The sequence below is a fragment of the Eubalaena glacialis genome, chromosome 10, assembly GCF_028564815.1.
Source record: "Eubalaena glacialis isolate mEubGla1 chromosome 10, mEubGla1.1.hap2.+ XY, whole genome shotgun sequence".
NCBI classification, from domain to species: Eukaryota; Metazoa; Chordata; class Mammalia; order Artiodactyla; family Balaenidae; genus Eubalaena; species Eubalaena glacialis.
Window position 1 is genome coordinate 96,117,457 of NC_083725.1, and position 26,541 is coordinate 96,143,997.

The 26,541-nt window shown below is 33.4% G+C and overlaps 1 protein-coding gene across 1 annotated transcript in view; it reads right to left on the reverse strand.

Moving 5' to 3' along the window:
- Window positions 1–25,734, reverse strand: part of CSTF3 (cleavage stimulation factor subunit 3) — a 68,539-nt gene extending 42,805 nt beyond the window's left edge. The window contains exons 1-3 of the mRNA XM_061201555.1: window positions 25,563–25,734; window positions 12,358–12,459; window positions 12,140–12,235 (exon numbers count right to left, since the gene is read on the reverse strand). Coding sequence (XP_061057538.1) covers window positions 12,140–12,235; window positions 12,358–12,459; window positions 25,563–25,589 — 225 coding nt within the window. The 5' untranslated portion in view covers window positions 25,590–25,734. The remainder of the gene's footprint in view (window positions 1–12,139; window positions 12,236–12,357; window positions 12,460–25,562) is intronic.
- Window positions 25,735–26,541: the final 807 nt, after the last annotated feature.

A 26,541-nucleotide genomic window follows, 5' to 3' on the forward strand; every position in this document is an offset into this window, starting at 1 on the left:
TATTATAATTGTCTCCTACACCAAACTGTAAATTTGTTCACTAATGTGTCCATAGCATCTAAGTGTCTAGCATGCATTTACTCAGTAGATACTTTAAAGTTAATTCCATCTTCCCCTGATATATAAAATGAAAGCAAGAACCTGAAAGAAGGCATTTTCATGTATGTTTTTACCCGAAGCCATATAAAAATTTATGAAAATACATAGATGGTGTGGGGCCTGAAAATATACCAGATGACTTTTTTCAGAATCCATAAATTCAACAGTCAATTGTGATACAGAAAAACAGTGTAACACTTCAGGCAATTTTATCTGAATATAATCCAGGCAAATATATCAATAGGCATCTGTCTTCATTCTATCTACTGTTTTGGATACTTTTAAGGACTCCACATGTAAAATTACTTGCCAAAAGGACTTGCTAACAGAATTCTGCATATTTTAATCTGCACAGAATCTCCTAAAAGTTAAAGTACAGCTTATACTTTTCTTCCTATCCAAAAAGTATCATCCTATCCAGAAAGAATAAGCATTACAGAATACATGAAATTTCTAGTTCTTCAATTGTGGGAAACTTAGAACTGCTAAATTCTCTTATAAGGTAAGTAATTTAAATTTTGACATAACATTATAATGATTTAGAATCAATTGAACTGTATCAGGAAGATGCATGAAGATATTTCAGTTTTCAGTGACATAGTCTGGGGAGGTACTCAAAAAGTATGTCTTGAATTTCTAAGTCTGATAAACCACAAGGTTCAAATAACTGGAAATGCTGATCTTCAATAAATGTGATTTTCCCATTAACTATAGGAATTAACACCCTCTTTCACTTTTTCTTAAAAAGGAAGCTAGATATTGTGCTCCCTGTCTTTAATCTTTCATTTTTATTTTTTCATGAAGTTTTGCTTCATAACTTCAAACATTTTAAAGATCTCCCCTCCAAAAAAAAAAAAAATCACAATAAAGTACAGACTGTCCTATCAGAAAACTTATTTTGCAAGACTTCTATGGAAAGAAAAGTATAGAGATAACCGTTCAGTAAGCAGATTGAAAGGTAACATACTTTACCTAAATTCTAAATTTTGGCCTTGATTTGAGAAAATTCCATCCTAATAAAACTCCTAATTGCTAAATCAGAAACGAAAAGTAAAATTTCTTGTTCTCACATTAATGCTGAATGTAAATAAATATTTAGAGCTATAAAAAATACATTCTTAGAAATTTCTTAAAGGGTCAGAATTGCTAAGATTTCCCGCTTTTGTGTTCGGAATTCCTTTCTACTACTTGAAATCTGAACCAAGTACATAGTGCAGAAAAGTTTAAAAGCCGTGAAGGGTAAAAACAGAATTTTGCAACGTAGAATTTTAGAACTAAGATTTTATACAAACCCTAAGATGCAGTTATGTGTTAGTTATTGTACTATGCCATCTTCCAAAATATTCGTAGCAATTTTATGTGGTTTTGAGTAGTTATACATATTTTTTCAAATGTACCCCCAAATCCTAATAGCTAAATAAGAATGCAAGAAACACTTGAGCAAAGAAAAAAGGAGTCAGTTATGAACCTACTATTTAGCTATTCTACAACTGTGTTTTAGGTCCTTTAGGTTGTTAGTACAATGGTTAATGAGTAGGAGCCCAGACCTAGGAATTAGATTATCTGAGTATAAAGCCCCCAGCTTTCCTATTTACTTCCCAGTAGCTTAAACTTTAGTATTATCTTAGGAAAGCTATTTAAGAACTCTAGATCTCAGAAAAGCTGAACATTTGAAAAAAATGGGATAATACTTACCTACTTCAAAAGGTAAACTGTGATTAGTCAGATATCCCATGTAAAGTACTAAACACAGTGCCCAGAATATATTAAAGGCCTAATTATTTTTAGCTATTACTGTTTAGGCAAGTAATCAGAATAAAGAAAAAAATCACTATCAATAACAATTGAAAATCAACAATGGATTTTTAAAATGCACTCTTTATTTCTAAAACTCTATTCTAGAAAATATTTCACCTCCAAAAATATCATCCTCACACACTCTTCTTTTCCTCAAATAACATGCACATAGAATTTTTTTTCCCATGAAATTTAGTTTTGTAGATCTACACTTAAAATGTGATATAATTGAAAAACACCTGCTTATTTCTAAGAACAAGTACAATCCTATGCATATTTTGGGTAAGATCCTCAAAACTTTTAACTCACTGCAAATATATTTAAATTTAGAATAAGTTGCCTCTTAGTCATAAAAATATAAAAAATTCCCACCCCACTCTCTAATATCAGGATAGTTATGAAGACAGCTCTTGTCTATAATCGCTACTGGAATGTTTACATTTATATCATAATTTACAAATTATTGGAAACAACACTTGAATTCCCATTAGTTTTCCTACTGGGAAGGGGAAGGAACAAGAGTGTGAAATAATATGAAATCTTGTTAAATTTAGTAAAAGGCACAGCAGAAGGACCATTATAAGAAGATAAAATACAAGTGATTTCATCCATCATAGCAATAGGGCATTTTAGAAAGAATATGAGACCGTTGGAAAAATATAAACATGAGCCGAGTATGAAATTATATTAGAACACTGTTCCTTTTCAGTGGGATAATGGTACTGTGGTTATGTAGGACAACATTCTTTGTATAGAGAAAGATAAACATGTATGGCAAAACATAACACTGAATCAAGGAAGAAGGTGTATAGGTATTTACTATAATACTTATATTATTCTTTTGACTTTTGTTTCAGAATTTTCATAATAAAAAATTGGGAGGGGAAAAAAGAGAGAAAAATTAATGGCTTCCCTAAGGTCACATTGATTCAATGGAAAAGCTAAAAGCAGTAAATCCTAGGTCACCAGATTCCAAATTCTGTGTCATTGCTATTCCTCCACACTATCCTTTGTAGAGTAAAATTTACAAATTCCTTGCATTTCTTTAAATAAATTAACAATTACTTAAACATCCTTTCCACACTAGCAAAAATTATCAGGCCACTGTCTTAGTAATAATGGGGAGAATTCTGACCGTGCCATTGAGACACACGGCAAATAACTACCCCAACTAACTATAAAACATTAAATCAGACACATATATAAATAAGTTCTTTCAACTTGGAATGTCTGTTCTTTAAGTGTAAATCTCATTAACTATTCTGTGAACTCTGGGAAATTCAAATTCATAACCGAACAGCTTACTTTGGGGAAAATACCACTTCCATGCTGTAAGCACCCTTTAATTGCTAATAGAGAAATTATTTCCTTTAAAGTGTTAACTTTCTAATTTGTACCTCAAACAACGGAGAATTTAAATAAGTACTTGAAAAATATAGCATTTTCAAACACAAATATTTATCCAGATGATCTTTTTGACTCACTTTTTAACCTGTTTTAAAATCAAAGATCTCATGACTTTTAAAACACGTATTAATTCTTACTTGAAATAATTTGCCATTTGGTCAACTAAGTAAATCAATATATTTATTTCCCATAGCCTACAATGATTGTTATGAAAATATACAACCAGTTTCCATATAAGTGGGGGAGCAAATTTTTTAATCTTCCCCTTATGATTTGTGAGAGAATTTAAAAGCATTACTGACAGAATATATGATTTTATATTTGGAAAACTTGCTACAATCATAAAATGCACAAATCTTGTAAATCATCCTCTTTTCTAACTATCAGTAAGCTGTTCAAAAGAAAAAAAAATGAGGGCAAGGAGAAGCTAGTACTTTACAACAATTTTCAAATACAAATAAGCTTGAACTTTAAGTATGTATTTATATTCAACAATAAATACACTGAAAAACCCTAGATAATGTCAGAAAAACATTACTGATTCAGGCAAAAATCATAATAGATTCAAAATTGAGTGGGCAGTTGTTGAGACACAGGATTTTTACAGAGACTCAAAATATCTCCCCACTATTTTATTAGTTACAAAAGTAAAAACAGTAACTACACAGTGGAGAAAATGGTCAACACTGACATCATCAATAAGTGGTAAATGAACGTCACGTGCCTCTGAAGAGGACACACAACCATTTGTAGCTTTTCAGCTATACTGTATATAACCTGAATCTAATAAGGAAATACCAAATTTAAGACTGAGGAACTGTTCAACATCCAAGGAGACTGGAGAGGAATGACAACTATATACAATGATCTTGGATCAGATTCTGATTTAAAAGAAAACTGCTGTAAAGGGCATTATTAGATCAAAAATTAAAGAAGAAAATGGACTGCGGATTAAAATTCTATTAATGTAAAATTTCCTGGGTTTCATAAGTTTGTTTACGTATGAGAATATCTTTGTTATTAGCAAATACACTGACGTCATGATGTATGCAACCCAATCCCCTATGGTTCACGAAAAACAGAACTGATAAAGTTTATGTCAGATGTTTAAAAACTGGTCAATCAGGTTAAGTGATGGACATATAATATGAATCTTTAATCTAAAAGAATGATAATCTAAATAATGAATATGTTTTAAGCATTTTCTCACCTACTAACATTCTAATTAATAGAACCACAAAACCTTAAAAAAATCACTTATTACACAATAGTTAAAACTGGTAATCAAAGGAAATGGTGGATGAAGGAATTAAAATAAACGTATAGATAATACAGGAAACCAAGTTATTTTGTTGGCAATCTTCCCCAAATATTTTTAAGCTCTTCTATGACAATCTACACTTTCACCAGCTGTTCTGTTAAGGTAATGTCATTTTTGACATTTAAGTTTTATGAAATTTGGATATTACTTGACTACTTTTATAAGTATCATTGGTGGCAAAATTCTCAGTTATAGCTGGAAAGAGCCAACTCTCTTGAGAATAGACATTAACTACAAATACTAAAAATACCATTAAAAAATCACATTTAAAAACTATCAGAAGCCACTAAGGAAAAAAATTTTTTTAAATAAAGGGACATGAGTTAAACGCACTCATCTGTGTAATGAAAAATTTAGAAATGAATCGAAACTGAACTACAGGAATATCTAGAAATAATGAATGGTTCTCTGTGACAACAATCCATTTTCACCCCCCAAAAGAAAGAGAAAGTCTTTTATATTACAAAGACTCAAGTACTAATTAAATGAATGGATGTTAGCTAACAATCTGAAAATATGAAGATGTGGTATTCATATGTTTTAAAATTCTCAGGAGTAAGGGTAAGAGTCAGCTATCAAAAAAAGCTGCAGTAATCTTTTTTTGGGGGGCCATGCTGCACAGCATGTGGGATCCTAGTTCCCAGACCAGGGATCGAACCTCCAGGGATCAAACCCGTGCCCCCTGCAGTGGAAGCGGGGAGCTTTAACCACTGGACCCCGCCAGGGAAGTCCCTGCAGTAATCCTTTTAAGCCATAGCTTAAGTGGCCCTCTCTTAACACGAGACTTCCTTACAAGTTGATTCTTAGAATTTGGCACTTAGGTGATTATATTGTGTTTAAAATAAAAAGTTTATGGAGTTAGAAAATCAGGCTTCAAACCCAGGAATAAAATTAAGTTCAAAAAAAAAAAAAAAAAACTGACCAAGTTCAATAACGCAACCACACTGTCAAAAATACTACCAAGCAAATAGATACCTCTAAAGATTACTTCTTGATTGATTATATACTGATTGATAAATCACAACATGGTATAGTCAAAAGAACAATCACTTTATACTCCAGACAAGTATAGGGAGTATTCTGCCAGGTATGAAATATACTCATGGCAATAAGATTTAATTATGGCCCTCTAAAGAAAGCCTCAATTACCAAAACTGGCTACCAGAAACACCTAAAAATAACAGATCCCACATGTCCATCGTTTGGGAGACTGAGTCAGCAATGCAGGAATAATAATTACAAAGCCTGAATATTTTAAAAGCTTCCCAGGTGATACTGAAGTTACGTTATTTGCAAACTTTGGCTCTAAGGGATAACAATCTCTTACTTCACACATGTATAAAACAGGGGGCTAAGCTAATTCATCTTTCAGCTCTAAATTTGATTTAAACCTAATATCCATTTTGGCTTTAAATATGTAATACATACATAGCCATAGTCTGTTGAATTAAAAAAATTTCAAGAAAACCATCATCATGAAATAGTCAGCACTCTTTTTTTCTTCAAATTGAATATGAAAAAGTTACAGAATCTGTCATCATATAAGACCATTTCCCTTGTTATTATGTGAGGTGATGGATGTTAACTAAACACTGTGGTAATCATTTTGCAATACATACATATATCAAATCATTATGTTGTACATCTTAAACTTATGCTGCATGTCAATTGTATCTCAATAAACTGAAAGAGAAAAAAAAAAGACTGTTTCCCATATACAGGAATCTTTAGACAAAGACTTATAATAATGTTATCTGTATATGCTAGAGCTAAAACTTTGTATTTAAAAAAAAAGGTTGTAACTGAACATGTTCTGTAACATGAATAAAAAAGTATTAGGAAGATTAAGAATAGCTTTGGGACTTTATCTTTGGACCTTTTTACATTTCAAAGTAATTATTCCAAAACAACATTTCAATACTGTCCTTGACATCAGACTCTGTTTTCAGAACTATCACTTAACATTTCCAAACAGAAAATTTTTCTTTGGAGGTTTCCTAGCATACAAAATGGTAAAACTTACCCCAGGTTATGCTTTCCTGAGCTTTAGAAAAGCCGTTTAGTTTCTCAACAGGTTGTATTCAAAGCAAATATTCACCATTTTGTTGAATTTGCTGCAGATTCTGAATACGTGGGGGAAAATTTTATACAGAATTTATTATGCCATTATACTAACCGACTACTTGTTTTCTGCTCCAAAGTTGCTAAGAGTAAAAATGTTTAGTAATAAAAGTTAAAGTTTAAAAAGGAAGTTATTTACAAGCAAATAAATGCATTCTTGTCCACATTTAGAAGTGCAGCTTTTCATAGACATCACTAGTATTATTTCAGACATCTTCATTTCTTGGAAATGCCTTGCGCCAGACTCATTCATTTAAAAGGAACAGCTGTTTGCAAGTTGAAAGCACACACAAACCCATCAGAAAACGCTTGAGCCTTTATGAGGTCTTTTTGTCTTTTAAGAGAGAGTCAATTAATTGCCACCAGGTTCCCTTATGCTCAAAGTTAGAACCAAAACCGCAGAGCACCCTAAAAAAGGCTTTTCGTGTTAGGGTTAGTTCTGTTTCCAAATATGGAGGTTTCTAACTCCACAGTATTATAAAAGGCTTAGGGGAGTTTGTGTTTATTCATGGATGGCACATGCTGGAGCCTACCTTTAATGAGTATCTCTTGGGATGGCGAGGGGGTTGTATAGCAGATTAATCCCCCAAGACCTTACTGACTACAACCCCCGGTAATTTAAAACACTAAGTACTTGGTATTGTATATTACTATGTTATTCCATAAATGCCCAAGAAATTTAGGCTAAACTACTACCCACAGGGAAACCTCAAACTGCATGATCCAATAGCCCTTTATGTTTCACAACAAATTTTGGAATGCATATACTTAAAAAAAAAATCTGGTTAGAGATGGCTTTTCCAGATTTTCAGAATATACCATAACTCTTATTAGATACACAAAAACAGAATATAAAAAAGCCTGGCTAAAAATTTTAAGAGTCTTTGAAGAGGGGGAAAAAATGAACCTTTTTTCCCAATATTCTTATGAGTGACTCAATGATTATAAATTTGTTCTATAAAGAAATATAAAAATGATCAGGTTGATTAGTACAAGATTTTGCCTGAAAATAAAGGGGTGGCTACACTTCACATAAAATAACAAATTACCTAGAAGACATAAAGAATAAAAAAACAAGATTTTTTTTTTAAGAGAAATTTTGTTATCTGAATTAACCACGTCTTTCTGCAAATAGTTTTATTTTGCAAAGCCTGGGGTGAAAAGAAAAGGCTCCAAGGGAAAAAATGTATAGATCATGTTAGTGGAAGTGACAAAACCTAAACATCTATGCTACAATAATGGAAGGGAAGATGAATGGGATTAGATATTTCAGTAAGACCTAAAATAGAAGTTTACTACTTAAAACAGTAAATGTAAATAGTTCCTTTGTTTTAAAAATAGTATGTAATTATTCATATCACTTTCAGATATTTGATCAGTCAGTTCAGTGTTTGCAAAATTTGTTTTCTTTTATACCCCTACACTACATTTATACATGCATTTAAGAAACTATAGATTAAAAAGCATATTGCATTTTAGAGAACAATCTGAATAATCACACAGACATGGACCAACATTTATTACAAACAGGAAAAGAGCAGATCTATAAGAAAAGAGTACAGATTTTTTTTTAAAAAAAGATTGCAAGCTGAAGTATAGAAAAGAAATCTATATAATTAAAATTTTTTTTCTGCATTTAAAAATCACATTGCTCAATATATACAAAACATTATAATACAGTAGTTTAAACTGCTACTTAGAGGAATTAAAACAGTATTGACAGTGGAGAAGTTTATTTCAATTTAGGTCACCCATGTTCCATCCTGAGTTCACTTCGATTTTCCAAGAAGAAAGGTATTTTTAAAAGTCATTTTTCCCAAGTAGAAAGGTTATTTTGAAAAACTGAAATATGTACGTCACAACTCATTATTTATAAGAAAAGGATTCACATTAAAAAATTTTTAATAAAAGGCAATCAATTCTCTACACACTTTTATTAAAGAATTACAGCTTTCACAGACAGCAAGATACATTGTTGCTATTACCAGCAGCATTACCTTCTTCATTTCTCCTTCAGCTAACAATAAAAAAAATCATCCTTTCATAAGAAAATTTCTTATGAATGTGGCCCAATTCAAAACAACTTACTTCTAACACTAAGTTATTTGTAGCTTACATGCTGTCACATTGATTACCTAGCTACATGAAGAGCTACAGAAACCAAAAGGGGAAAAGCAACTTAAAAAATGTAGCAAAACTATAAATTTGCTAATATTTAGTGACCCTTCTGACCACTCTAAAAAGGGGTTCTTTAAAGAGCACTTAGGCTCTAAATGGGTATTTCACTTAACTCTAGTGTTTAAAAACTCCCATTTCTTAAACTCTAAAATATACTGCACTGCAGATTTAAGACATCTGTATATGAACTAGAGATGTACTAAAATGTTTCCTTTACTAAAACCAAGCAGCAGCAAAACTATTTTCACATCATAACAATTTAGACTCTATACTTATAACTGCCATCACTTTAAGAAGAGCCATACAATTGTTTGCTCTTATGATATGGCTAGTAGCATTTTGGAATTCAAGAAGAAAGCAAAGAATTTCAAGCAGTTGAGGCGAAATGTGATCTCCTATATAATATATACAACATTAAAATAATTTGGCTTAATTTTGAAATTACGTATGTATTATAAATATATAGATGTTGGTCCTAAAGGAATTTTACCTCCAATAAGCAACAAAAATAAAAGTGGGTAATGAATTAAGGATGACATTTTAAAGTTCAAATTTTACACAAGTAGCTTTTTAGCAACTAGTATTGCTAAATGCTCACTGATATGAGAAAAGGTGATATACTGGCAAATATTAAAAATATGACTGTTGTCATTAACTTCTTTACTAAAAATTATTTATAATATGCTCCCATTTGCAATTGATGTTTCAAGTTTAAAAGTAACCCCCCTACTCCCCAAACCCCTAAAACACACCCCGCTCCTTTGCCACTTTGTTCTTAAGTAGGATTTAGAAGAAATTTCTCTGGGGAAGCAAATTATCTCATTTTTAAAGAGGTATGTATTTTCTATTAGAAAAGAACTAAATGTATTTGGACTCACACACACTGGTTTAACTGAACATAAACAATTTTCCCACCATGAAGTACTGAGTTACAACAAATGTATTAACAAAACTTTATTTTCTTGAGAGTGCATACAGGATGTTATGTAAACACTGTTAGTATTATCTTTAAAGACATTCTTATTATTACTTCAGATTTTAATGTATTATAAATATGTGTCTTCTCCAGAAATATTAAAGGCCACATTGGGTGATATGGCCAAAGAAAACTTTAGCCCCTCACAGGCTAAACAAAGTACAAATGTGAAAATAAAGAGCAAATTAAGAAAGAGGAAAACATAGCTCAGGATATGCATTTTTAAAATTTGCATTCAATTTAACATCTTAATTCCTAAACCAGAAATATAAATTTTATAAAATACACATATATATTCTTTACCATTTTTTTCTCAAAAGATGTTTTATACATACATTCATATTTGTGTGTGTATGCGTGTGAAACTGCAAACATTACCAACTAAATCAATCAGGCAACTGTTAACAGCTCTGAAATATTACATGAAATGAGCCTGTTATTTAGACAACTTTCAGCCCTCTGGAATAACATCTGGTCTCAGAATTTTTTTTTAGAATGCAGTTTGTATTTTTAGCTAGGAAATGGGAGAAACAGACTCACTGTGCTTATACTTACAGAATGGGGTATCTAACAGCCAATTTCAGTCTCACTTATGCTATAATAAAATGCATGAATAATACCTGAATATTTGAGAAACTGAAAGAAACTTCTAAAACTCAGAACGTATTACTTCATTATACAAAAACTACCATGTACCAATTATGTTAATTTCTGATGAGTTTGCATATAAGCTAATATGTAAAGTCAAACTGGAATGAAGACCAAGTAAAGGTGATCCTGGCTTCAGCACACTTCAGACAGGCCTATTCACTCACCTGGTGAATTCCACGCCAGTCTACTCTGATGATTAGATATACTAAAGGAAGGAAATGGTCCCAAAAGATAAGTGATAAAACCTTAAGGATATGGTCTTGGTCCAAAACCACAACCAGACTCCACATAAGGTACAATCTCTCTCACACATACAAACACACAAACACACATACCACATACACAACCACACAGAAAAAATTTAACACACACACACAATGTTCCTGCTATTGTCCAGTAATTCCCCGCCTCCCAAAGTAATACAATATAAACTACAGCACAAATACAGTGAGTACACTGTAGCCTCAATTTAAATCTGCTGTTGGTTGGGTCCATTTCTGAGGGACACATCACAGGTCACACTGTGTTGTGTTGAAGTCAGTACTGCTGATGACTAAAGCCCTTTGATAGGTCCAAAACAGACCCACATGTTATCAAATTTCAGCTACTGTGGAATATGTCATGACGAGGCTGCAGTGTACTTGATTATGTTGAGAATTTATATTACAAAATTAATACTCAAATAAGAATACTTCTTAAGTCATAAAAAGAAATGGATATCATTTTCAGCTTAATGTGGATATCAACTATTCCCATCTTACCCCTTACATCTCATTAATATATCACCTGAAAAATGACTACTTGGTGCCAACTGTTATCGATACATTTACACTTTATTATCATCTGGATTGCTAATTCCGGTCTTCAAAAATGAACATATCCCTTCTAATCATAACCAAGAATGGGGCCGTTACTCTTTAAAATAAACATGCCTGACTTCAAATTTCAAGAGAGTTAGAAAGAAAAAAAACAAAAACAAAGTATCATTGGGTAAATTATGATTACATAGGTTTGAGTTCATATTAGCGTATTCCTGTATAATGTAAACTTTATCCTATAGAAAAATGTTTCTTTAAATTATTGAAGTGCTTACATTTATTGACAAACCATGCATTTTCACAAAATTAAAATCGAAAATAATTTTTCACCTAAAGGTTTCATTTAACCAGAGACACTCAAAATACCCTATGAAACTAAGTTAACATTTCTGTATTTTCTTATAATACCGTTCATATTAGTTTGTAAATAGGAATAAAAAGAAAAATGAGTTCTAAATAAATGACACAGGAGGCAATAAATTGACACATGACAAGTAAATAAAAGGCTAAAGCACTCCAATACCATTGAAACTGTTTTAATGTTGTTGCAACTCCAAAATGCAACAATCATCAGCTTGTAAAGACCCAAATTTCAAAAATTCATTTTAATTACTCCTTCATACCTATTTTACAAAATAAAGGCAAGAGACATTTTAAATCCTCCTTGTCCTAGTTGTGCTATCTATGTTCCTAATTTGTTTTCTATCACTATAGTGTATGTTGCAATTCCCATCAAAAGCTATGTAAGAAAAAATAAAATAAAATATTAACCTCTGCTTCAATGTACAGTTTCCAGAATCTGCCAGAACTGGGGAACTGGGCAACAAGGCGTTCATAAGTCTTCCGTGCTTTGTCTATAGGTTGATTCTAAAATTGAAAACCAATAAACAGCATTTACAATGTTAGGATTATAAATGTATTATTTACTGCAGAACCAAGTAGTGTGATTGGACCCATAGAGAAGGAAATGTAATCCTATATCACTAAACCTGTGCCTCTCGAATGAGAATGCTCCAAGCGTCAAGGTCATAGGGATTCTCTTCTAATTTCTTTTCGGCTTTCTTCACTTTCTCTGGGACATACTCAGCTGCCTAGGGAGAAAAAAAACAATGAACTGAAGTTACTGTTTTAAAAATCTCAGGCCTAATTTAATTCAAGCACAACATATCAGCCCCCAGATGCAGTATCACAGTACAAAGCATAAAAATGTTCTCTTATAAAAGAGGCCTGTGTTTCCTATAATCTATATATACTATCTTATCATAAATCTCTTGCATAATAACAAAATCAAGTGAACACATACTTTTAAAAAACATTTTTAAAACTTAAATAAACCCATCTTTTACATGAAATAATATAGAGCAGCAGTTCTCAAACTTTGTAGTCTCGGGACCCCTTTTATACCCTTGAGTACACCAAAGAGCTTTTGTTCATGTGGGTAATTTCAGCATTTACCATATTAGAAATTAAAACTGAGAAAAATGTTAGATATTTATTTGTGTACAAATAACAATAAAATTATTTACATGTTAACATAAATAACATTTTAATGAAAAATAACTATTTAAAAATTCAGTGAGATTATGTTACATGTATCTGCAAATCTATATAATGTCAGACTTCAAAATGCAGCTGGATTTTCTTATCTGCTTCTGCACTCAACCTTCTGCAATATCAACTCATGTAAAAATTCCACTGTAGACTCATGAGATTAACAGTGAAAAAGGCAAATAATGTCTTAAATCTATTATGAAACAGTATGAATTCACAGGTCCTCTGAAAGTCTTGGGAACCCACAGGGTCCCTGGACCAACACTGAGAAACACTGCTATACAGAATTCATCCTGAGCCACAAAGAAAAAGCATGAAATGACACGGAAATTTTACTTTTGATGTGAAAGTTTTAAAAGCATGATTTACAAAGTGTATATACAGCATAATAAAAACTATAAAAGAAATCCATAATAAAACAGATTGAAAAGATTGTACTAAAATATTTAGTAGTCATGTCTGGGTGACAGGTGGTAGAAGTACAGGTGACTTCCCCCCCCCCTTCTTTTAATATTTTCTAAACTCTTTAATAAGGTAGTTTTATTTTTCTTATAAAAATATAATCTTAAAAAATTAATACCTAAAAGAGTAGCCAGGACCTGAGGCATAAATACAAGTATTACTTCTCAAATTGTTGTTCAGAATACTGTGTGCCACAAAAAGAAAGTGATACTCAAAAAATTCAGATAAATGTTAATTTGTACTAAGTTTGGTTTTACCTTTTTTGTAGGACTTCTTGAAATCCATAGTAGGGCAATAAATATCAGTAACATTCAAGAGGGGATAGAGAGGGAAGCATTGCCCCTAATACCTTTCTTTTTCCTTTTTTTTCCCCTTTAGTGGCAATTAATATTTCACTAAGCAATTCTGTCAAAATAGCAGTTGGGAAAAAAATTTTCAAGTCTTGTGTCTAGGGGAAAAAAATTACTTGGAAGAAGTATACTTCTCTTTGGAATAAATCAGTTTCCACCACTGATAAGTATACATTTAGAAAGAAAACCATGTTTTAAAAGATTAATATAATTTTGTATCAAAATTAGGATATTCAACTAATACACAAGAGCTTTGTAAGTAGCTCGCTTAAACTACTTTAGTTTAGAAACTAAAACTGGAAAAGTTTAATAAAGGAGGACCACTGGTCCCACCCACATATTAGAACATAAAATGACAAATAAAGAGTACTGCAATGGTGATAAATCACCAGATCAGGATGGTTCAAAAAGAGGATATATGGAAAATCAGCATATAATAAAGGTGGCATTTCAAATCAGAATGTTGGGTTATTCAATGCATGGTGGTAGAATAACTGTATCAAAATAAAGTTGAATTCCTATTTTACCCTTTCTACCAAATTAATTTCAGATAGATCAAAGATTTAAACATTAAAAATAAAAACACAAGAAAGAACCATTGGAAAATATACTGAAATGTATCTTTGCCCAGGAAGGCTCTTTAAAAGCCTCTGAAAAGAGTAAACTTAATTCATAAAGTTTATTTACATTTGTGCATGGGAAAAGTATCACAATGACAGTAAAAAGACGAACTTAAAAAATATCCCCAACACACATGGCAAAGTATTAAATTTATTAATATAAAGTCCAGTCACTAAAAATCAGAAACTCAAAAAGAAAATGGGCAAAGTATTCGAACAGTTCATAGAAAAAGAACAATGAACTTTAAACACTCGAAAGCAATACAAATGTAAACCACAAGATAGAGATCAAGGGTGTTCTTGGTTTTTTTTTAAAGATTTTTTTTGATGTGGACCATTTTCTTTTTAACATCTTTACTGGAGTATAATTGCTTTAAAATGTTGTGTTAGTTTCTGCTGTATAATCAGCTATATGTATACACATATCCCCATGTCCCCTCCCTCTTGCGTCTCCCTCCCACCCTCCCTATCCCATCCCTCTAGGTGGTCACAAAGCGCTGAGCTGATCTCCCCGTGCGATGCAGCTGCTTCCCACTAGCTATCTATTTTACATTTGGTAGTGTATATATGTCAATGCTACTCACTTCATATGTGGACCATTTTTAAAGTCTTTATTGAATTTGTTACAATACTGCTTCTGTTTTATGTTTTGGTTTTTTGGCCGAGAGGCACATGGGACCTTAGCACCCCGACCAGGGATCGAACCTGCACCCCCTGCATTGGAAGGCTAAGTTTTAAGCACCCACAAAGGTGTTTTATAATTAACATTGCACTGGCAAGGATATATATCAATAGAAACAGACATTCTCGAATTGTTGGCAGGAACAAGCAGTAATATTGACCAAAATTTAACATGAATATCTGACCCTGAATTCCAGTTCTGACAACTTACCCTACTCTACACGTACACAAAGATGTACACAGGAGAGTAATCAGCTATGTGGTTGTTTGTTGCTGTGTAAGACTAGGAATAATTTAAATAATCATGTATAAAAGAACTGGTTAAATAAATTATGGAATCTGTAGTCACTAAAAGGAACAAAGCAATGCAGCTCTATAAACAGCAACATGGAACAATCTCCGTAACAGCCGGTTAAAAAAATAGGAGTGGACGGGGAGACACACACACCACATACAAGTGTACTTCACACACTGTATACTCTTCTGCTGTTTGAATTTTTACAGTTCACCCGAGAAATATTTGTTCAGTGCCTAGTGTGTGCCAGACATTGTTGAATGGGCACTTGAGATACAACAAAATAAAGATTTCTTTCAAACGGTTTACTTCTTGACAAACTTTAAAAATACTTTAAAATAAACTAGGATTCATAAGATATCAACTATAAAATGTTAACGGTAAAATAAGAAGTAAATCTGATACAGGAACTTTAAATCAGGAATTAAAAACCAGCTAAATTAATCAATGCTAACAATTAGTGTTTCAAAGCAGTCTGATGGGAGGCCAAATCACTCAAATCCACTTGCTGAAAATTAACCTACCAAAATTAGATAATGTATGCCATAATCTGCAAAAGAACAGAGAAACTCAGAAGATAGCATCTAATATCTGACCAGCATAATTGCAGCAAGTATAAATGTCTCCTTACAAAATAAAACAAGCCATTCACTTAGTGATTCTCAACCCTGGCAGCACATCAGAATCACCTGGGGTAAAGGGAATATAAAAAGATGCTCAAGCCTCGCTCTAGATCAATTAAAACAGAATCTCTAGGAAGGAGCCTGGAGCATCACTATTTTTAAAAAAACTCCCCAGGAGGTTCTAATGTGCAGCCTCAGTTGAAAATTATGGCTCTCTAGGGATTCCAAACTTTTTTTGTGTGTGCTGCTGAAACTTCCTGCAATCTAGCGAAGCCTATGGGCCTTTCTAGGGATAATGTTTTTAAACACACAAAATAAACTGTGCAGGATTTCAAAGGAAACCAATTATACTGAAATATAATTATCAAAATATTTTTAAACAAAGTTTATATTGTAATAAATACTTAACACATGAAATAACAAAATCTAGTGGCAAGTCTAGTGATGAGTGCCAACAGTACTTTGAATACGTCTGTCCCAGTCACACAGCTGTTGTTAACACTACTAGTGTGGTTTCTTGCCTACATTCGTAATAGAAGGAAAGGCTCAATTTCAGTTAGAGATTAGTGAAAAGTTTTATTTTGCCCATTCAAGTTCAGGGAACCCCGAAAATTCTACCCACAGACACCTGGGGGAAGAGGTTACCAGGGACCTAAGAACCCCATGGAAAGGATGTTGGATCAGATATTAAAAAAAACATCTACTGAGCATCTACTATGTTAGTCATTAACTGTCACTCCTCGTTAAGTAACTGATAACCCCATTTCATAATAAAAAATATAACTAAATTTTACACGAATCTGCCCAAAGTCCAGTTAGAATCCGGCAGAACTATGGCTCAGCTCTTCGCAGAACCTCTTATAACCCTAAATGTTTTCCTCTGGACAAGGATGTAGTTAAATGTTCATAAAACAATCTATTTAGATAATTCTCAATCAACTGAATTAATTAACAATAGAAGGTAACCAAAATGGCCAAGAGTATCCTCTGGTAGTTAAAGGCCACATTTAATTCTCACAATAAAAAGTCGTTCATCATCACAGCTATGAACCAACTGGGTAACCAAGAGCATAACATTTTTGTTTTGTGGCCTGGTTACCACACTGCTGTAAAGCAAATGAAAATTGAACAGTTTTCTAGTACCCACAAGGAGACTGAGCCTCCATAAGGAATGGACTTGTAATATTATTTCCTGAATCTGTTGCCAGATCAGAGAAATAGGTCACTTTAAGAAAACTTGTGCCAAGTTTCCAGTGCCCATTTGTAATGGAATGAGGTCAGAACTCTCCTTAGTTATAGCAAAAGAAGAGCCGTCTCATGCTTACATGTCCCAAAAACATTACTATAAAGAAACTCTATCAAAATCCAGCTTTTGTCTTTGGAATATCTGTAATCCCATTATCATTCTTCAGGGGGATGATAATGGCGAGTAGGATGGGCCCCAAATCAAATGAGCGGAACAAAAGCTGGACTAGTTCAGTTCCCAAGGCATGCACGTTTAATGATACTAGTAGGACAGTGGGAACTTCTTTGATTTGCACAATTTTAAAAACCAGAAAAATAACACAACTGTAAGGAGTATACACATACACACCAACATATACTATTTCAAATGGGTACAAAAATCAGAAAAAATTGTGAAGTAGATGACGGGCTTTTTTTTGGTATAAGGCGAAAATGTTGCTGAGGAACTACCTCCAGTATCTGTTCTATGAACTGTTTTTCTAGTCGTAGTGTACTGCTAAAATATCAACTTTTCTATGTGAAGAATAACCCGTGTACAACTGGCTTAAAGTATGGAGATAGGATACATTATACATGTTTGACCTTTTTTATTTTTAATTATGGCTTTATTGAGACATAATCACATTCCATAGAATTCACCCATTTAAAGTGTAAAATTCAATGGCTTAAATTTAGTATATTCACCATCATAATAAATTTTAAAACATTTTTATCACCCTAAATAAAAACCGGTACCCATTAACAGGCAATCCCATTTCCCAATCCCCCTAGCCCTAGGCAACCACCAATCTACTTTGTTTCTATAGATGTGCAGGTATTTCATGTAAATGATATCATACAATGTGTTTTGTTTCTGACTTTCACTTTGCATGTTTGCAAGGTTCATGTTTTATCATATATCAGTACTTTCCTTTCTATTGCTAAGTATTCCATTGCATGGATATCCCACATTTTATTTATTAATCAGTTGATGGACATTTGGATTATTTCCAGTTTTTGAGTGGAATTCGTTTTGTGTTTTCTTTTTACTTAGGTATATACCTAGAAGTGAAATTGCTAGGTCAAAAAGCAAACCTCTGCGTAACATTTTGAAGAACTGCCAGACTGTTTTCCAAAGCGATTGAACCATTTTACAGTCCCACCAGTGTGAGGGCTCCAATTTCTCTACATCCCCACCAACACTTGTTATTATCCATCTTTTTGATGATTATAACCATCCGAGCAGGTGAAGTGGTAACTCATTGTGGTTTTGATCTTTATTTCCCTGGTGGCTAATGAAGTTCAGCACTTTTCATGTTCTTATTGGCTTTTGTATATATTTAGAGAAGGGTCTTTTCAGATTGCTTGCCCATTTTTAATTCTTTTTTGTTATTGCATTGCAAGAGTCCTTTACATATTATAGATACTAGTCCTTTATTGGATATACGATATACAAAAATTTTCTCCCATTCAGCTGGTTGTCTTTTTACTTTCTATATTTAACCTTTTGTTTTGTGAAGCTAACTCAGAAATGGAACTTATGACATTGTCTCACAGGCTCCCTGCACTATTTCAACAGTTCTCAAACTTCTTATAAAGAATCACTTTGCACTCTTAAAAATGAGGAACCAGAGTTTTTTTTTAAATGTGGGGGTTAAATCAACATTATCATACTAAAAATTAAAACTGTAAAAATTTTAATGTGTTAATTCATTTTAAAATAAACTTCTGATTTTATTTTAAAATATTTTCCAAAATTAAAAAAAGTTAGTGAAAAAATGGCACTGTTTTACATTTTTCTGATCTCTTTAATGTCTGGCTGAATAGAAGACATCTGCTTCTGCTTTCAACCTATTGCAATATATTGTTTTTGATGAAGTATAAGACCACAAAACTACAATTATGTAGTTGGAAAAGGGAGCAACATTTTTAATAGCCTTTTCATATAACTGTGGATATGTCATGTAGCCTCTGGGAAACCGAGTTAAGCTGCAAACCACTTTCTTTCTATAAGATAGCTTAATTTATATTAGGTGGTTGTTAACGGCGTGGGGTGTGGAGAAGTGACAGACACTATTATATTAATGATTAAATAATGTATAATCTAATTTAATTTCTTCTTTCCATTTCCACAAGTAAAACCTGGACAGGAAAAAAAAATGTACTTCTCTTTCTCCAAACAGCTATTTTTGTGGTAAATGGGGGAGGGTGTTATGCTGGAGGTCATATGGAAACTAAGTTAAACTAGAGGTCAGTGAAAATTTAAACCAAGTGATAAACATCAAAAGTATGCAGGGAGGAATGTAGTAAGTTAAAGGATGTAAACCTATATTAGCTTTTTGACCAAGATTTTTGCTGATTTTTGCAACAGAACAAGCAGAGAAGAGTCTCAAAACTAGTTTTGTAATGAGTACTTTCCACTATTAAGAATAATGAGTGACTAAATATAGTAGGGAGAGAAAAATCAGTAAAAATACTATCAAAGGCCTAACCATTCTCAAATAATCTGCAATGTTTTTCTCCATTTATTTTATCAATGTATTCAAAACCAACTTTGAAGGTCCAAGTATCTTTAATCCCTAACCTAAGTGATTTGCAAACTTTCATTTACATAAAAATCACATGTGATACTCATTTCCAATGAAGATTCTCAGCCTCACCTACAGAATCTGTTACCTTGATAGTATGTCTGAAATTGAGGCATAGGCACCTATACTTTTATAAAGCACCTAAGTGAATATGATGCAATGGACCATGGACTCCATTCTGAGAAACACCACCTAATCCATCTGTTCTGTAAATATATTTTTTTCCAAATGTTGTGTTTCCTCAAAAATAAAGTGGAATCAGACCTAAGTCATTCCTTTTGTTGTTGTTATTAAAACATTAAGAAAACTGCAAATACATACATTTCAACTCTTAAGTCTGTCTTGGTAGCCTTTTTTCAAAATTAAAAGTAGACTAGGGTAGCACTCTGCAAGACTATCTGCAAGTAATAACTGAGCCGATTCATATGCCTAGAGAATTAAGCATTTTATGTGACAGATGACATTAATACTGGACGCCAGCTTAGTCCTATGTTCCTTTACCAGTGCAACAAAACTCTACTAGATGTTTTTTGTGAATGAATCTGAATGTATCCTGTATATAATCCATTCAAATCTTCCAAAGACTAAAAGCTACTAAACATGCAAACAATTCAAAAACTTAACAAAGAAAAAATCGGCTAATGGTTATTGGTCCAAATAATTATACTTATCATATTCGCTTATTAAATTTGTTTATTCATCCCCCAGGAAACAAACAGCTACAAACTATAAATAAAAATCTTAATATTTTAGAATTTGAACAATGCAGCTTTAGACCAGGAGTAGCCAAAATATTAATTCACTTGATAAACTAAGTGAAACATTAGAAAACAACAATTAGGACACAGCTTTACCCTTCTGGTTTTATTCAATATTTACTGCTGATTATAACCTATCCATTAATCTAAAAATAGTTTAAACATTTGTTCAACTAAAATCTCTTTTAAAATCAATTCTCACACCATTACCAACTGTTCAGTAAAAACAAAAAAGACTCAAATTCACAGCTGGGTCTTGTCTAAAGAGGAATAAAGATTTAGAGACAACGGCAGAAAAGCTTAAAACTATGAACTGTTTTTTGCAATCACCCACTGAATAGGTACAAACATCTGAATAGATTTTGCCATTCTGGAAGGTCTATCTAGGATGTAAATTTCTGTATTCCTAATGCTGAGGGAATGCAATCTCTTCTAACACAATCTCCTTCTGTTGTACTTCTCCGGAAAACCAATATTTCTGTAAACACAGATCAATCTCTCTTAGGAATAATTACTGCCAAACAGAGTATCCTATGTAGTCAGTTTCCTCAAGAAATATTAACAATAAGATCAAATCAAATTTGCCTGCCCCGAACTATTATACTAAGTATCTTAAAATAGGAGGGGGAAAAGTAGGAAAGGCTATTACAGAAAGATTTTGTTAACAACAGATAAGAATAATTGTTAACAACAGATAAGAATAATTGGATAAGAACACACTGTTGTTATAACATATATTCTTTATAACATATATTCTTGGCCTTTCCCTCCCTCTTCTAACCTCCACACACGTCCACTTGGGTTTAAAATTGGCACTATTTCCCTTTAACCCCTACTAAGTATTAATGGTTACTCAACAAAATAAATCAGATTTCAACATTGAGTGTTTCATCTTTCTTTCCTCATTAGTAAGTATATAATAGAACACATATTTTTCATATTTTCTATATCTTCCTAAACTTATTTTTCACCAAAAGCAAAACAATTATTTATGGCCCTAAATTCCCCTCTTTGTTAAGAACTATTGGCAATTAATTTGTGCTCCTTCAAGTCATGTAATTTTTCCGAAGTAAGGATCATTCTTTTTATACTTTAGGCCTTCCTAATTCTAGGATAGGCTATGAATTGTTTGAAAACTGAAATCTTATTCCTAAAACACAAAAGCGTAGAAACAGAATTTTAGGGACTTAAAGGTTCATGGGAATTGACTTGGCCAAATGCATAAAACTTTAGAAACCATTCACTCTTATGCCCCAAAATATTTTACTTTGTATTAATTATTAACAATAATTATAAGCACCTGTATTCCCAGAAGATACAATTCTTTAAAATTTTGTAACATAGCATATAGCCTGAATGCAAAAATTTATCCATTTATCTAGCGAACACCTTTAATTAGCAAAACAAGTGTTTCTAGGTTTTTAACGTGCAATGGTGAATAACTAAGGCAGCCTTTCAACTCAAAACCCAGTGGAGGAACTCTAACCAATAGCCTGTTAAATGCTGTAGAGGTGGTGCACAAGGTAAAATGGAGTGAAGAATTAAATCAGAAGTTGAATTGAGAAGTAAAAAAAAATGTACACGATAAAAATATAGCCATAATTCCACACGGGAACCAGATGTGCTTTTGTTAGCGGGAAAACCTAACAAAACCTATATGCAGGTGGTTTTGTCACCATTAAACTGACAAAAACAGTAAACACGAAGCTCCAGAAGAATACCCACCAAAACTGCAAGGTAATTTAAATAGCCCTCTAAATGTAAAATAGAACTTCCTTACAAGAGTTAAAAAAAAAAAAAAAAAAAAATCACAATAAACCTTAGCTGTGATTTTGCTTGTCTACAATCATTTCCCTCTTTCATACAGCATAAATCTAGAGATTCAGTACGAAGAAAGGACCATCTATATTTTTGAATAACAAATTTAAGATATTATCAGATTTACTGAACAAAATTTTTTGAGTTTCAATGCTAACCAGCTAAAAGAAATCTGTAATTCATATCTCACAGGATTCTTTGTCTATCCCACCCTTACCATCTTTCCAAAGCAAATCCATGATTCAGAGTGGTTTTGATGTTTTTCTTATTATTCTTCAGTTTTGTTTAGTCTTTTTTTTCCTTGTCCATCATCTCATTTTTCCTCTAAATTTTCATTAACTGTTGTCTTACACATCAAGCGAGCTAGTTGATTCCTATTTTTGATCATGTCACTCTTTAAGGTATCATTTAATTACCATTTCAGTTAAAGTTGAACAATACAGTATCTGCGATTTGCTTCAAAGTAATAGAGGTGGGGAGAGTAAGTGAAAGTATGGAGAAAACATGTTTCGCTGTGAGCTGAAGCTCTATAATAGAAACATCATACATTATACTATTCTTTTTTTCTTGCATGTTTGAAATGTATCTTTAAAGAGTTTAAAAGACTATATGAAGATAACCCTCTGTTGATCCTCAGATGTCAAAACATGTCTTACAGACTGATGGAAAAAATATATAGGAGGCACCATAAAGGCTAGGACAAGTTAAGCATTTAAAAAACAAAAAAAGAAAAGAAAAAGAAAAGGCTATAGCTGATTTTAACATAGTCAATACAGAGAAACCCCATGAATCCACAGCTATCCTCAATCTTTTAAAAGGAGGGGAAAAGAAAAAAGGAATTTCATCTTTGAGGAAAAAATATGAGCCAGTAAGTAGAGACAGAATAGGATTTTTTTAAAAACCACCATTTGCCACTTTCAAGGAAACAACTGATTTATTTAGGGATTATCAATTGATGATAAATAACTAGATAAAACGTTATTGAGAAACACAGTTATCAACCCACAGATTACTAACTGCAAAGGGGAAAATAATCCTTTACAATGAAGAGATCCAGCAGTCATTACCCTAACCCTGACCAAGTGACCAAACTTAACCATTACTAACACTGGAACAACCTAGCATGAAGTGCCTTTTGATGTGATGTTATAAAGTATTCTACACAAAAATATTTAACCTGAATATTATCAAAGCTCTGAGTTTAGACATAACCACAATTTTCAGGAAATACAGAAGATGAGGGGACAAGTTAAATGATACCACACACACACAAAACAAATAAGCCCAGACATAAAATGAGAAGTTCTGCAAGAGAACTGTTCTGGATTCTTCAAATATACAATAAATATCCTAGGGGAGAAAAAAACACAGGGGCGATTCAAGAGACATAACCAAATGATGCAAATAACCTAGATTAGATTCTGATTTTTTTTTGAATTTTATTTTATTTTTTTAAACAGCAGGTTCTTATTAGTTATCCATTTTATACATATTAGTGTAGATTCTGATTTTTAAAATAACAAAACCCTATGAATCACATTCTTGGGACTGATTTTTAGAAATGATATGGTATTGCTATTAATTTTCTTAGGTGGGAAATGGTATAATGGTTATATAACAGCATTAATGCCTTATACTGTATAAGAGAATGCTGAAATAAGGGGGGCTGAATATGTGTCACTTACTTTCAAATAAATATATACAAGGAGATAAAGCAAATATGGCAAAACACTCAACAACTGTCGATTCTAGGTGAAGAACTGTACTGCAGTTGTTCACTGCACTTTTCCTTATGTCCTAAACTTTACACATAAAACTTATGGGTGAAATTTTTTTCTTTAAATTTTTACCACCTTCTCTCCCACTTAAAATACCACAGTTGTGAAATGAAAGGTCATGGCAACATTTCAGTGTGTTTACACTTTTAGATGAATTTAAAAATTAACAATGAATTCGGGAAGCTTTCAATGAAAACCTCAGTACATCACTCCTCCTCTACTTTCAGGTGACAAAACATGAGCCCAGAAAAAGGGTAGGTATACATAAACAGACTTGACATAACGATTTTAAGACTTGGCATTCTTGGGCATTCTAACAGCATGTAAAATGTAAATACTGTGAAAATTTCAGGACTGAAATCAGTCGACGAGCAAACACAAAATTCAGTTTAGCCAAACTTTCCCGACACAAAATTTACAGTCAGCCTATTCAATAGGAACACTCCAATTCTGCCTCATCTCTGTCAACCTCCAAGAACAGCCCCCACGTTAAAAGCTGGGGACTTCAAAAACGAAAACCTAAGTGTATTTCGTTGCTATGGCAATGGGAAATTTCAGGAAACTGAGACTGCAGTCTAGCTAGCCTCCATTTTAAAAACTATTTACCTAAACATACCGGACTTGAATCGAAAAATAAATTGACAGCTTTCATAAAACACCAGTTTCCTCTTTCAAAGGTAAATACTATCCTACAAAATTTTGAATAAAGAGCAAAAGAAACAAATCATTTAACTAAAAATCTGAATTTTAAAATACTTAAATGTCACACATCCAGTACTAAAAAGCAGATGCTTTTACTTACAGTGGCCCAAACAGACTTCTCATTTCCGATTTATCAAATTCTACAATTATTTGTGTCGTTGGAAAAATGAAAATGAAATGTGGATAGAAGAAAGGGAAGGAGCAGGAGAAAGCCACAAAATTCCCAAATCTTAGCATAACGATGCTCTTACTCCTAAACTGCTTCCTTCTTCATTCGCTCATGCAAGAGTCTATTTCTCCAGATTAGTTTCATCTTAAATTACTTCTCAAACCTTTTTCTGGGTACAGTATATATCGGAAAGGCGGTGGAGGGAACACTGTCAAGTTTTTCGAAAACAGCCAGTACACGTTAAAATAATCAATTCCTAACCCCTTAACACCAAAATGGTATTAAAGGAAAGACTCTCACCGGAGAAGTCCCATGAATCTAAATAGGACGAAGTAGCTTCCCGGCTATTGTCTAAATCAAATATTTGTTCATCTTAACGCCTAAGACAGAGAAGCCAAAAAAGTTTTAAATCTCAGTCAGATCTTGCTCCCCATTCCCACCGTACTTCTGTACCCTGTCTTTCGGGTTCATTAGACCCTTGATTCCTACTCAAGCGAACATGGCTGGAGAACTCGGACGAACAGAGACGGGGAGAGAAGAGGTCGCCACGAGGCCCCACCACTCTCCTTCCTCACCTGCTCCGTGGCTCCGTCTCCTGACATGGCCTCAGACGACTAGAACGTGCGAACTGGCCCGCGATGCCAAGCTAGAAAAGAAAAATTAAACTAAAAGCCAACCCCAAACAACTAAAATTGCCCCCTGCCCTGCGGAGCCAGACCGCCAACAAGAACCGCCACCGCCCACTCAGATATGAATTAAAATGGCTGCGCCCGGGCCGGCCAAGGAGGGGGTGTGGCTTCTGCATTAACTTCCGGGGCAGCGGGCGGAGTTAAGAGCGCAAAATCATCAATTACTGAACCGCGCAGAAGCAGGAAGATCCCAGGGGCGGGCCCAATGCAAGTGCGGGACGTCACGGCCTGGGAGTAGAGAGGCTGTTGCTGAGCGAGCTGCAACCGGCTGGGAGGCGGGAAACTGTTTTCCACTGGGGCTCGCGCGCCTTTTGGAATTTAATTATCAAGCTGTGGAGCGCACCTCTTCACTGTTGAAGCCTGCAAATCGTTTCAGTTCAGGCAAGCTGGCCATATTTTGGAGCAATGCTAAATGTTAAATGCTTCCTATATTTTGGAGATAAGGAATCTATGAAGTTTTCTATGGTCTCACCTAAAGCTCTTCACGCTTTTGCGGTATTAAAGGGACAGATCAAGCCCATGTTAATTTATACCGTCACCGTTTACTCATGTGTCTAAGGTTTGAAGTCAGTAAGGCACAGGTTTTAAGCTCAGCATCCCACCATGGTTCTTGATAATAGCGCTCCGGCTCTGGAGCCAGCCTGCATTCATTTGAATCCTGGCTTCATCTCTCGCTAGATGGGTAACCGTGGGTAATTAAACATCTCTGTGCCTCAGTTTCCTTGCCTATAATTACGAGTAACAATAATACCTGCTTTTTTTTTTTTTTTACCGCTTCACGAGGCTTGCAGGATCTGAGTTCCGCCATCAGGGATGGAACCTGCGCCCTCAGCAGTGTAAGTGTGGAGTCCTAACCACGGGACCG